This window comes from Sinocyclocheilus grahami, unplaced genomic scaffold (assembly GCF_001515645.1).
Source record: "Sinocyclocheilus grahami isolate Dianchi unplaced genomic scaffold, SAMN03320097.WGS_v1.1 scaffold338.1, whole genome shotgun sequence".
NCBI lineage: Eukaryota > Metazoa > Chordata > Actinopteri > Cypriniformes > Cyprinidae > Sinocyclocheilus > Sinocyclocheilus grahami.
The window spans coordinates 689871-703514 of record NW_015505517.1 but is presented as its reverse complement, the minus strand read 5'-3'; the positions used below and the strand labels follow the sequence as shown (position 1 = coordinate 703514).

At 33.9% G+C, this 13644-nt stretch overlaps 1 protein-coding gene across 1 annotated transcript; it reads left to right on the top strand.

Annotated features, from left to right (window-relative positions):
* The first annotated feature begins 3942 nt into the window (after positions 1 to 3942).
* LOC107602959 (DDB1- and CUL4-associated factor 5-like) lies at positions 3943 to 10149 on the top strand. Its single transcript, XM_016295607.1, has 5 exons — positions 3943 to 4455; positions 6825 to 6968; positions 7056 to 7232; positions 7506 to 7635; positions 10108 to 10149. The coding sequence occupies exons 1-5, from the start codon at positions 4248 to 4250 to the stop codon at positions 10112 to 10114; spliced, it is 666 nt and encodes a 221-aa protein (XP_016151093.1). The 5' UTR covers positions 3943 to 4247; the 3' UTR covers positions 10115 to 10149.
* Positions 10150 to 13644: the final 3495 nt, after the last annotated feature.

The following is a 13644-nucleotide window of genomic DNA, read 5'->3' as shown; positions in this document are numbered from 1 at the left end:
ATTTTTGTTTTTGCATTATGACATTTTAATGATAATTTAAAATATTTACACAGCATGGTAATATTTGTTGTACTACCTTTGTTTGTTTAAAAAAAAAAAAGAACAATATATTTATACGTTTATTAATCTTGGTTAATTTCCATATACATTTTTTTTATTATTTTAAGTTGCATAATTTAACATTAATGTATTATGAATTACCAGTGAATAACAATATGATTATAAATTAACATTAACCTAGATTAATAAACATTAAAAAAATATTGTTCATGAGACCAAATGCATTAACTAACATTAACAAATTGAACCTTATTGGTAAGTGTTGGAAAAAATCTAATGAGAATGACCTTTGAGAATACTGAGCAGCAAAACATCCAAACATTAGAGTAATGAGACTTATTTGTCACAATTCAGAAAAACTTCTGATTTTGGGGTGAAATATGACCTGTAGATGTTTCATGAACACTAAACAAACAAGCTACATATGTCACTATATTTTAATCTCCCTAAATGTAGCATAAGAATTACAGTGTTCCACAGCCTGTGTGCATACAGTATACCTGCCTGTAGGTGACATGAACACGTGTAGATGCTAATGACTCGGTGTTATAAAGGTATTAGACATGCCTTTTTCCTAAGGCCTAGGAACTGTGCTTTTGTTATATTAAAAGGACAAAATCTGGAATGGATTTTGCTTCGGATGGATTTTCCAGATGGCTTGGCTTTATCCTGAAGACAGCTAAAGCGTTTTCTCCATCTCTCTCGCTCTATAACCTCAGCGAGGTCAGATAGTCTCTCGAAGGTTTATTGTGTGTTTGTGTTGCAGTCTCCACCTTGTCATATGTGATTTACTTTGTAGATTTGTGTGTGTGAGAGAATGTATTCACTGAAGGTACTGAACGCTAAAGCACTTTTAAAACATTACTAGATTGTGTTTTTGTTATATAATGCTTCCTGTGGTGCACAGCGCTGTTCACTCCAGCTAAAAACTGCAGCAAAGCTTTGTGGGAACTTTGGAGACAGACACTGGACTGAGTGTCTGTGTCTACATTAGATGGACCAGTGTAAAACCTGTGTGCTGCACTCTTTAAAATCTTTTTTTAATGTAAATGTTTCCTAGAATGAAATGTACGTTGTGCTTGTTTGAGGATGTTTTCTTGTGAGATGTCCAGTTTCCCCCAGATGCTGTAATGGATTTAGAATAATGTGCCTAAAACATGGAGAATTTTTAGAGCAGCGATGTCCAGGTCATACTTAACCCCAAAATCGAAAGAAAAGAAGTTAATATTTTGTTACAAGGGAAATACAGCATATTTTTAGGACATGTTATTTATATATTTTTGTTTTTGCATTATGACATTTTAATGATAATTTAAAATATTTACACAGCATGGTAATATTTGTTGTACTACCTTTGTTTGTTTAAAAAAAAAAAAGAACAATATATTTATACGTTTATTAATCTTGGTTAATTTCCATATACATTTTTTTTATTATTTTAAGTTGCATAATTTAACATTAATGTATTATGAATTACCAGTGAATAACAATATGATTATAAATTAACATTAACCTAGATTAATAAACATTAAAAAAATATTGTTCATGAGACCAAATGCATTAACTAACATTAACAAATTGAACCTTATTGGAAAGTGTTGGAAAAAATCTAATGAGAATGACCTTTGAGAATACTGAGCAGCAAAACATCCAAACATTAGAGTAATGAGACTTATTTGTCACAATTCAGAAAAACTTCTGATTTTGGGGTGAAATATGACCTGTAGATGTTTCATGAACACTAATCAAACAAGCTACATATGTCACTATATTTTAATCTCCCTAAATGTAGCATAAGAATTACAGTGTTCCACAGCCTGTGTGCATACAGTATACCTGCCTGTAGGTGACATGAACACGTGTAGATGCTAATGACTCGGTGTTATAAAGGTATTAGACATGCCTTTTTCCTAAGGCCTTTAGCGAGGCTCTGAACTATCTCTTAGTCTCTGCTTTGCGAGACGGTGAGATTGTTTAATCCTCGTTACTCCTATAGAGTCGTTTTAAATCAAATTATATTGTGCCTCACTTGCTCCTAAGAAAGCCAAAATATGTCAGAACAAACAAATCCAACCCCGAGGGAACCATCCCATAATTTAACTCACAGACTCGCACTTGTCACGATTAATGCAAGCAAGTGGCAAACATGTGCAATGATGTCAGTGTTGTTCTATTTCTGGTCAGCAGAGGTTTTGGTGCGATTTGATGGAAATATTTCATGCTTGTCCAGACTGTAAAAAGGTTCATAATTTATCATACACAGTATGTAAGGAGCTGTGCCGATGATGTCAGCTTATAATTAAAGCTGTGCTAAAGAACTGTCTGTTTGCTGTTTAAATGTATACCTGCCACTAGTATTAGTTTTGTTTTGTCTTTTATTACAAATATAATTGAAAAAACGTTTAGCTTTTTAATTTAAAAGTTCTGCTCCAGTTATGGAGGATTACTCAGATACATTTGTATTTGTAAGAAAAACTGTTGAAAAAAATACTACCACTGTAATTCCTTACTGGAATTTAATAAAACTACACACACTAAGATTTGTTTTGGTCCCTGCTTGTCATTTTTATGCTTGTTGAGTGAATATTAAAAAATTGGGTATTCGATATTTGCACATCACTTAGAGTCTTTTAACTCTGCTAATATTTTCTGTGAATCACAAGATGCCAAAAGAATGCCAAAAGTTTTTGAATGTTTCATTTAACATGATGTAAAATTTGAATCTGAATGTAACAATTAAATAGGAATCTTTTGAATCGGGATCTGAATAATTTAATATGTAATTTATAATTTAGCAGTGATTTTTACATCTATATCTCTCTCTATAGTGATAACATAAGAAAATTTTTATTTTTTTGGTATGAGAGTAAACTTATGAAGAGTAAAGAGGTTTATTATTGTTACTTTTTTGCATTTTAATAAAGTCTAATGACAAAATATAAGTAATTTAATGTTGTTTCTATTTACATGTTTCATTTTATTTATTTTAAATGTTAAAAATGTTACATTATTAATATCTGAGTGTAAAAGTTAAATATAAATCTTTTGAATCTAAATAATGATTTGAAACCCCATAACATTTTCCTGAGATGGTGATTTATGACAAACAATTTGAAAATGAATCAGATTTAAATTATAATTACAAAATATTATCATATTTCCATAAGAATGTACAATTGTATCACTAAATTAATGTCAGCCATTTTTAAAAACCAAGGAGAGGGAGTGTTCTCGGGGAAACATCCAATCATTTGGTATCTCTGGAAAGTCCTAAATGTGCTCTGTACAGGACTCCAGACTTAAAACTGTGACATGTGAGGTCTCAGAGAAATTCACTCAAATATAATGTCCACTACAGAGGCAAAAACTCCATAGCTGGGTCTCAGGAGGATATAATATTTAATTTAAATAAATCACTGTAAAGTAAAAAAAATGTTTTTACGCAAAGTGTAAAAAGGTTTATTTTTATTATCTTCCAGTTTTTTTTAAATAAGTCCTTACAATAATACAATATTGTATAAATAGCTTATTTTAATATGGTTTCTATTTCTAATTTACTTTAAATATTATATTGTTAACTAGATAAAGTAAACTTTTATTAACGAGAAAGTTTTTTTTTTTAATGCAGCATTTGTGTTGTCTAATTTCTCGGGTGTAAAGCCAGGTAAATTGGTGCACTTGTTCCATTGAGATGCCTGGAACAAAATGTCCCAATTAACCCGAATACATATTTAACAAATAACATATTTAACTTCTATATAAACAAAGAACTACTTAAATAGACACACATACAGCATACTGGTTCACTTTTTAATAACAATAAAACATTCAAAAAATCAAGCACTGCATTAAAAGCAACACAGATTACAGAGGCACAAGTGTTCACAAATTATATAAACCGAAGCATATTACATAACATTCAATCAGAAAGTACAGCAGCGGTTCTGGTTCGGAGTCAGTGATCCGCTCTTGTGACGTCATCACCCTTGCACCGGAGCAGGAAGTGCCGGCGGTCGGTGGGACTCTAAACAACCTTCTGTTTTTGCTGCGCACTTTCATGCTTTACTGAGCAAACATGTAACGGTACATCCTCCAGCCGAAGCAGAATCCACCGAATCATACCTGAGCTCAAACCCATGACGGCTGGGACACTCTAGCGGTGGCGTTGAGACTTTACCGGAGGAGAGATGAAGGAAGTGCGGGGCTGCGGCGTGCGGAGCGCCGTCGGGTTCCTTTCCCGCAGGACGATCGGCGGACAGCCGCGGCTGAAGGAGGACTTCCAGAGGCGCAGACTGGCCGGCTGCTCCAGCCTCTATAAGAAGGACATGCTCGGCCACTTCGGCTGCGTCAACGCCATTGAGTTCTCCAACAATGGAGGCCAGTGGCTGGTGTCCGGTAAGATCCTCCGGTCCTGCACGCTGATCTTACTGATGTGGGGCAGCGAGAGAAAGACGGACAGGAGTAGAGAACAGGCATGCAGAATAAAACATGCATTGACAGGATTGCTTTGACATCTTCAGTTTGTCAGATTGTGCATGCATGTTTTATTTTTCTGGGCATTGCCAAAAAAATAAAAAATAAATCAGGTTTCAGTCTTTCTGTCAGTGATATATAAAGATGTTAAGGGTGCACTCAGTAAAAAAAAAAGTTTTTACACAAAGAAACGCAATGTCATTTAAAATGATATTAGATTACATAATGCACATCCACATGAGATGAAGATCAGTCTTCTAGAAAAAGCTTTTTTTTATTCTGCATGAAGTGGGTCGCCCCTTTATGGGCGTAACCATGTTTACATCACGTGACCTGCCTTATTGCAAAACACGAAAGTTACTGATAGTATACTAAGTTTAGTCTGTTATAATAAACAATAAAAACATCTACCATGCCATAGTTCATAGATAAATGGCAAGACATTAAACACTAACTGCAAACACCGTCATAGTCACCACACTGAAAAAAAATGCCTGTCCAAGATAGTCGCTGCAACTTGTTAGAATTGCATCCAAAAAATGTAAATTAACTTGTTCGCAAACTTCATCCATCCAGGCTGAAGTCAGTATGAAGCCTTTATCACTAGTAGCCTACTATTAGTACAAATGAGAGCCAGATAAACCTAAACGAAACTAAGTGAATGCACCTTTGTAGGTGGTTCAGACTGTAGAAGGGCCTCAATAGTTTCAGTCGGACTCTTTTTCTTGCTGACTCATTAATTGGTTGCAGCTGTTACTGATTCTTTTGGCTTCACACATTCTTTCCTGCTCAAGTCCTTTGTATGCTTTTGCACTTGCATATTTTCAGTCTTTACATTAGGCATGTACAGTGTGGTGAATGTGGAGGGTTCCCAATATCAGACCATTTTAAAATTGTGGTTTCAAGGCCTGGAAAAGTTTTCTAGCAATGCTTGACTTTAAAGTATTTTATCAGCTAGAAAGTACCTCTAATTTCATTCTGTTTAAAATATTTTTTTAACTCCAGTAATGACTAGAGAAGTCATGTAAATCCATGGGTCAAAACACTTCAAGAGAAGATTTTGAAGAGAGAATGTATATTTTTTTCTTTACACAGGTTTTGTACAGAAATGTAGATTAACTTACCCTTAGTTTCACTGTGAAACTAACTGCAAAACCCTGAAATGTCAGTTTCATTTTGTACAACAGATGACACTAAAACAGCAGTAGGTTGCTGTCAACATCTTTAATGGTTTGCATGGCAACAAACATGTCAATCTGTATAGTCTCACAATAATAGAATAGAACTACTGTTCATAAGTTTGGGGTTGGTAAGAATTGTTTAATGTTTTTGAAAGAAGTCTCTTATGCTCACCAAGTCATTTAATAAAAAGTAAAAACATTGATATTGTAAAATATTGCAATTTCAAATAACTTTTTTCTAATTTCCAATTTTTAAAATGTAATTTATTACTGTAATGCTAAGCTCCAATCTTCAGTGTCACATAATAATAATAATAATCCATCAGACATCATTGTTATATGCTGATATTTTTCTTATGATTAACAATGTTGAAAACAGTTTTTTGTGTAAACCGTGATATCTTATTTCAAGATGCCTTGATGAATAGAAAGCTTAAAAGAACAGCATTTATTTGAAATAGAGATCTTTTGTAATGGTCCGGTTTTATCAATTTAATGCATCCTTAATGAATAAACAGTATTAATTTCTTAAGATTAAAATGGCATATGGAAACTTGTCACTGTTGTAACACAAGGCAGTCACCTGAATCTCTTTCATTAGATACAAATGTGTATTTTCCAGTTGGCTCAGAATTTTATTTACGGACATAGTTTATAGATCAGATTTGCCATTCAAATTTGTCACTTACAGCACATTGCTTTTTTGCAAGTCTCCAGATCTGTGCCTTATTTTACAAACAATATCAAATAAAATAAAAAATGAACAATGAGAGTAAAGATTAAAGTAGCTCTATATTTATTTATAACCGTAAAAAGCTCAACTCTTGATGAATTCACTGAGCAGAACTTTATCACATTTAGATATTTGCACCAGCTGAGAATAAAACACCTTTTGTAGTAAATCAGAGCAGGAGTATGAGAGGGCTACATGATGTTTTTGTTATCACGACCATGAATTTCTGAACTTCTGTTGAGAACAAGCCTCCCAAACTCTTCTTTGGTGTCTGTAAACCAGCCAGATTGTGCACATATAACCTTACTTTCATACCCTCAGGAGAGTGATACTGAAACATTTCTCTGGTGAATCTATTAATATGTCTTGTGTTGTAGGTGGAGATGACCGCAGGGTGCTGCTGTGGCACATGGAGAAAGCAATACACTCACGAGCCAAACCGATCAAGTTGAAGGGGGAGCACCTGTCCAACATCTTCTGCCTGGCATTTGACAGCACCAACAAACGTGTTTTCTCAGGAGGTAAAACTGCTCAGCTGCTCAGGTTGTGATGCTGCAGCTGAAACAGAGGGGAGATCAAATGTTTAATGTTTCGGTCTGTCGCTGCAGGAAATGATGAGCAGGTGATTCTGCACGACGTAGAACGTGGCGAGACGCTCAATGTCTTTTTGCATGATGATGCTGTGTATGGTCTGTCCGTCAGTCCTGTTAATGATAACGTCTTCGCCAGCTCATCTGATGACGGCCGAGTTCTCATATGGGACACAAGAGAACCGCCACATGGAGGTACATATTCAATAGTTGAATTTCTTGGTTTTTAATATGGCCCCCTTTTTTAATGAATCACAGAAATCACTTCAGTGTCACAAGATCCTTCAGAAATCATTCTTATATGCTAATTTGGTGCTCAAGAAACACAACAGGTTGTGCTGCCTAATATTTTTGTGGAAACCATAATACATTTTAGGATTTTTTTGTGTGTATTCTAGAATCTTTGTTTCATCTAAATTCTGAACTGTTATAGATCCGGTGTTACTCTAATTCTGTTGTGTGTTCTAGAACCGTTCTGCTTGGCCAACTACCCCTCAGCGTTCCACAGCGTAATGTTTAACCCAGTAGAACCCCGTCTGCTGGCCACTGCAAACTCTAAAGAGGGGGTGGGACTGTGGGACATCCGCAAACCCCGCAGGTGAGACGGAGATCTGTCTGAAAAACTCACACACATTCTGTCACAGTCTATCACATTCCATCACTCTATCACTCTAATCTCAGCACTTTCACTTATGATAGAACACCATAAATACTGTGTTAATAAATCTACTTTTAGGGTATGAGTTTGAAATTTGAAAAATAAGCACTAGTATGTAAATCAGGGGTGGTTAGTCTGCTACTAAACCACAAACACAACATTTATCCATTATTTTAATTTCAAATCCAAAATGCTTTTTCAGCGTTGTGATTCTTTTTTTTTTTTACACAGTACAGTAATACAATCTTTTTTCGACATTGGCACATTTAAACACAATAAATATAAACAATATATTATTTAATGCATTTGTGCCAAAGCTGAATTTTCAGCAGCCATTACTCCAGTCTTCAGTGTCACATGATCCTAAAGAAGTCATTCTAAGATGGTGATTTGGTGCTTAAGAAACATTCATTATTATTATCAATGGTGAAAACAGTTGTGCTACTTAATATTTTTGTGCAAATTGTGATTGTAGAAACCTTTGATTTTAATAGAAGGTCCTTATTTATTTTACAATATAAAGCTCTTTGCTGTCACTTTTGATCAATTTAATGCATCCTTACAGAATAAAACTATTCATTTCTTTAAAAAAAAATTTTTTTTGTGGAAACTGATACATTTTATTCAGGATTCTTTGGTGAATAGAATGTTTCAAGAACCTTTATTTAGAACAACACCACATTTATTTTAAATAAAAATATTTTGTAAAGATTATAAATGCATTTACTTTCACTTTTAATCAATTTAACCATAAGTAATTCTTTAAAAAAAATCTCTAAATATTTGAATGGTGGTATATGTAAAAAAAAATTATATAGTTCTTGAAACTTCTCTTTGCAGACCGTGTCATATTTCTCTAGAACTCTGTGACATAATTGGTTAGTGTGTGTGTGTGTGTGTAATAATATATATTTATGTCTTTTCAGTACATCTTGTCTGGCTCAGATGATTTTAACCTTTACATGTGGAGAATCCCCAGTGACCCTGAAGCAGGTAAACACAGTCACTCATGCACAGGCTAACCGTGTCTGATGTTATTATTATTTATGGACTCATTCTCTCTCCGTCTCGTCAGGAGGTCCGGGTCGAGTGGTGAACGGGGCTTTTTTGGTTCTGAAAGGTCATCGGTCCATCGTGAATCAGGTCCGCTTTAACCCTCACACGTACATGATCTGCTCCTCGGGGGTGGAGAAGGTCATTAAGGTTAGTTGTTACTCTTATACAAACGTTATAATAAACATATTGAGCATCAGAACAAACTAAACAGAAAAGATTATTCATCAAAAATATTATTTAGTAAATTCTAGGAGTAACCTCTTGTCATAATTTACTCATCATTATGTTGTTCTAAACCTTTATGACTGTCTTTCTTTAATGGATCACAAAAAGAGATGTTTACTCTGCTTTTTTCATACTACTGTAAAAATGAATGGGGATGGTTGGATTTAAATGACTATAAAAGTAATCCATATGAATTGTGTATTATATTCCACGTTAACTGACAAATAATGTTGGTGTTTATTGAAAATCTTTCCCTTCACTGTAGCTCTCCAGTCTCATTTTTGACACCGCTGGTTCTCACATATGCTTTTTTTTCAAAGAAATTAATACTTTTATTCAGAAAGGACACATTAAATTAATCAAAAGTGACAGCAAAGACATTTATAATTCTACAAAATAGTTCTACACAAGTGTAAATGAAATTTTAAAATATATTAAAATAAAAAAGTTATTTTCAAATCGTAATAATTTGTCACAATATTACTGTTACTGTATTTTTTTATTATTTAATGCATTTGACTTCTAGATTTATATGTTAAGTTGCTCAAGCAAGTGGCAAAACATTTAAACACAGCCTATAGCCTACTTTTCTCACGTTAAAAGTAGGCTATCACAAAAATATTAATTTAAAACATACCACTGACAGAAACAGTCTGCTCTCATGCCTTTTCTTTTGCATTTAAATCTTAAAGAACTTTGTTTTCCTACCTCCACATGTGCATCTATTATGTTGCCTTGTTTATTCAAAAGTGCTATTTTCCTTGTTTTAAACCTAGCCAAAAAGCCATGTGTTGACTGTGAAACACTGTAGACTTCAATTATATTCATTTATTGTGAAATTACTACATTTACGTGTCAATCCATATTAATTTTTACTGCGAAAAATGCGCTGTCACTTTAATTCAGTGTGTTCAGAGTTTTTATCAAGATTGGAGCAAAACTCTGCAGGACTGTGGCTGTCCAGAATTGAAGTTGGCCACCCATTGTGTAAATAGTTGTTTTAAATTGTAGTAATATTTCACATTATTACAATTTTTTACAGTATTTTTGATTAAATGCATCCTTTGTGAGCATATAAGACTAAAAAAAACATAAAAAAATCTTACTGAACCCAAACTGTTTTTTTTTCAGGTACTAACTTGTTAACGGTACCTTTTCCTGCTTATTGCACAGCTGCTTACCAAATATATAAATAAATGGACATTAAATATTAATTTGAGTTGAAAGTGTTTTTTTGTGTGTGAAAAAAGCAACTGCAGAGACTGCAGAGGGCCATGAGGAATATGAAAGTAACAGTTAGCTGCCATGGACATTGTTCAAATAAACAGTTTAGTGTCATTATACAAGTGTGTCTGGCTGCAATTGGTTAATCAGAATCAAGTGTTACAGAGAACTGTGTTTATAAGCAAAAAGGGTTGCTGAACTATGTCCAGTAAAAGCTTGAACGCTTGCTTCGGCCCAAATATGGGCTGCAATCTAGCTGACAAGGCCAGCTTTATCATCATAGCTGTCTGCTCTACTGCCTGAGACCAGCAGAGGACAGCAGAGCTTGTGTAAAGATGTTCAGAGTTTGGTCACTGCAGACATGATCTCCTGAAATAACACGAACCTGAATAATGATCTTTTATAATAACCTACTTTCCTCTGTGGTCATAAGTAATTCTTTAAAAAAAATCTCTAAATATTTGAATGGTGGTATATGTAAAAAAAAATTATATAGTTCTTGAAACTTCTCTTTGCAGACCGTGTCATATTTCTCTAGAACTCTGTGACATAATTGGTTAGTGTGTGTGTGTGTGTAATAATATATATTTATGTCTTTTCAGTACATCTTGTCTGGCTCAGATGATTTTAACCTTTACATGTGGAGAATCCCCAGTGACCCTGAAGCAGGTAAACACAGTCACTCATGCACAGGCTAACCGTGTCTGATGTTATTATTATTTATGGACTCATTCTCTCTCCGTCTCGTCAGGAGGTCCGGGTCGAGTGGTGAACGGGGCTTTTTTGGTTCTGAAAGGTCATCGGTCCATCGTGAATCAGGTCCGCTTTAACCCTCACACGTACATGATCTGCTCCTCGGGGGTGGAGAAGGTCATTAAGGTTAGTTGTTACTCTTATACAAACGTTATAATAAACATATTGAGCATCAGAACAAACTAAACAGAAAAGATTATTCATCAAAAATATTATTTAGTAAATTCTAGGAGTAACCTCTTGTCATAATTTACTCATCATTATGTTGTTCTAAACCTTTATGACTGTCTTTCTTTAATGGATCACAAAAAGAGATGTTTACTCTGCTTTTTTCATACTACTGTAAAAATGAATGGGGATGGTTGGATTTAAATGACTATAAAAGTAATCCATATGAATTGTGTATTATATTCCACGTTAACTGACAAATAATGTTGGTGTTTATTGAAAATCTTTCCCTTCACTGTAGCTCTCCAGTCTCATTTTTGACACCGCTGGTTCTCACATATGCTTTTTTTTCAAAGAAATTAATACTTTTATTCAGAAAGGACACATTAAATTAATCAAAAGTGACAGCAAAGACATTTATAATTCTACAAAATAGTTCTACACAAGTGTAAATGAAATTTTAAAATATATTAAAATAAAAAACAGTTATTTTCAAATCGTAATAATTTGTCACAATATTACTGTTACTGTATTTTTTTATTAAATAAATGCAGCCTTGGTGAGCATAAGAGAATTCTTTAAAAAAAAGCTACCATTGAGAGGACTTTAATTTCAGTCTGGTCATCGCACAAACATACGAATACAGTCCACAAGGCATTTTACCTTCTTTTGTGATACTTTTGGGGTGTATTTTTATCATATTTGAAGCTGAACAGCATCTGTTGACATTCATTTAGATTTTGTGGAAGAGAGCAGCGTAAACATTCTACCTTATGTTTTCTTTTTCTGTTATGTGGAAGAAAGTCATACGGGTTTGGAACATGAGGGTGAATAAATGGACGATATGTGATTTCTGGGTAAACTATTTCTGCCTGACACAAGCAGACCTGCCACACACACATACACACACAAGAAAAGATTTTGGACGATATGTGATTTCTGGGTAAACTATTTCTGCCTGACACAAGCAGACCTGCCACACACACAAGAAAAGATTCGGCGTGTGTTAGAAAGATCATCGTGTCTGAACTTGTCTGTCCTACATTTAGTCTTAAATGAATTTCTGCTGTCGCTGGTTGAGCCACACCTAAAACCCTAAAGGCACAGAATCAGGAGGTTTTCCTTTCACCTAAAACCCTAAAGACAGAATCTCACACTTTATCTGTCTCACTGACCTTTCACGGTTTATTTGCCTATATCATTATGAAGCAGAGAGTTACAGCTTCACAACTGCAGCTTCCTAAAAAAATATAACGTAATCAGCGGTTACTTATTGCGATGTCATCATGACCACAAGGTCTCCATTTTTCGATGTCGTTATCCAGCTGTCATGTTCTACGTGAGTTTGTTTCTTCAGTGTTGTCGTGCTATTGTGAGACTGAGTGAGACTGTATCTTTTGCTGGTGGTTCTTGTGAAATCTTGTTTGGCAGGCAGTAGATGTTGAGTAACGCTAGAATGCTGTGGGCCTGTTCTTACTCATTAAACTCAAGAGTCAAGTTTGTCAGAGACCAGCATGGCATGTTTTTTTGCAACACACAAACAGACACACATCTGCTGTGTTTGTACAGACATAAAAGTGGCTACAGTGATTTATACACATTCAGTTCTGTAATAATTCTTGAAAATTTCTGCGGTGTTAAGGCCTGTTTCACTCACATATGAGCAGCGAGTTAGAAAAACTGTAGCGTAACCACAAAAGCTGACTCTCACGTTGTGCTTTCACACTGATGGCATGTCAACTGTGTTCGGAGTCTATAAATATTTTACAGTAAAAACTGTAATATTGGGAATTTTATTATTATTTAAAATAACTTTTTTTATTTTAATGTATTTTCAAATGGAATTTATTCCTCTGATGACAAAGCTGAATTTTCAGCATCATTACTCTAGTCTTCAGTGTCACATGATCCTTCAGAAATCATTCTAATATGTTCAAGAAACATTTCTTAATATTATCAATGTTTGAATATTCAGGATTCTTTGATGAATAGAATATTTAAAAGAACAGCTTTTATTTAAAATAGAAATCTTTTGTAATATTTTAAATGTCTTGTCAGTTTTGATCAATTTAATGCTTCATTGCTGAATTTTTTATTTTTATTTTTTTGTTGACCCTAAACTTTTAAACGGTAGTGTATGAAATTTTATATTATAATAATTAGATTAATCACAAAGTCGCAGTTATTGACAGTAAGGAATAAAACAAATCTTAAAAAAGGAAAAAAATTTTTTTTGTGAATTTTTAATCTAAATGTTGATTTCTCTAGCTTTGAGACATGATATATATTTTTTAAGCTTACTATAATCTTTTATCTTATATGCTTTAAACTCCGTAAAACTGCTTTGGAGCAATTTTTTTAATAATAATTCTGAATAGAAAGAAGTTTATACATCTAGCATTAATACTGGTAGGAAAAAGATACACTATCAGCTTAATACAAAGTAAACAAAAATTGTTTTCTTTATATACATATATACTACTCACGCTAGTGTGTGTGTGTGTGTGTATATATATATATATA

Excerpts from the sequence above, each read along its gene's own strand:
- LOC107602959 (XM_016295607.1), top strand. The coding sequence starts at position 4,248 with ATGAAGGAAGTGCGGGGCTGCGGCGTGCGGAGCGCCGTCGGGTTCCTT. Across the intron at positions 4,456-6,824 it reads AGGCCAGTGGCTGGTGTCCG|GTGGAGATGACCGCAGGGTG; the intron begins GTAAGATCCTCC and ends CTTGTGTTGTAG. Across the intron at positions 7,233-7,505 it reads AAGAGAACCGCCACATGGAG|AACCGTTCTGCTTGGCCAAC; the intron begins GTACATATTCAA and ends TGTGTGTTCTAG.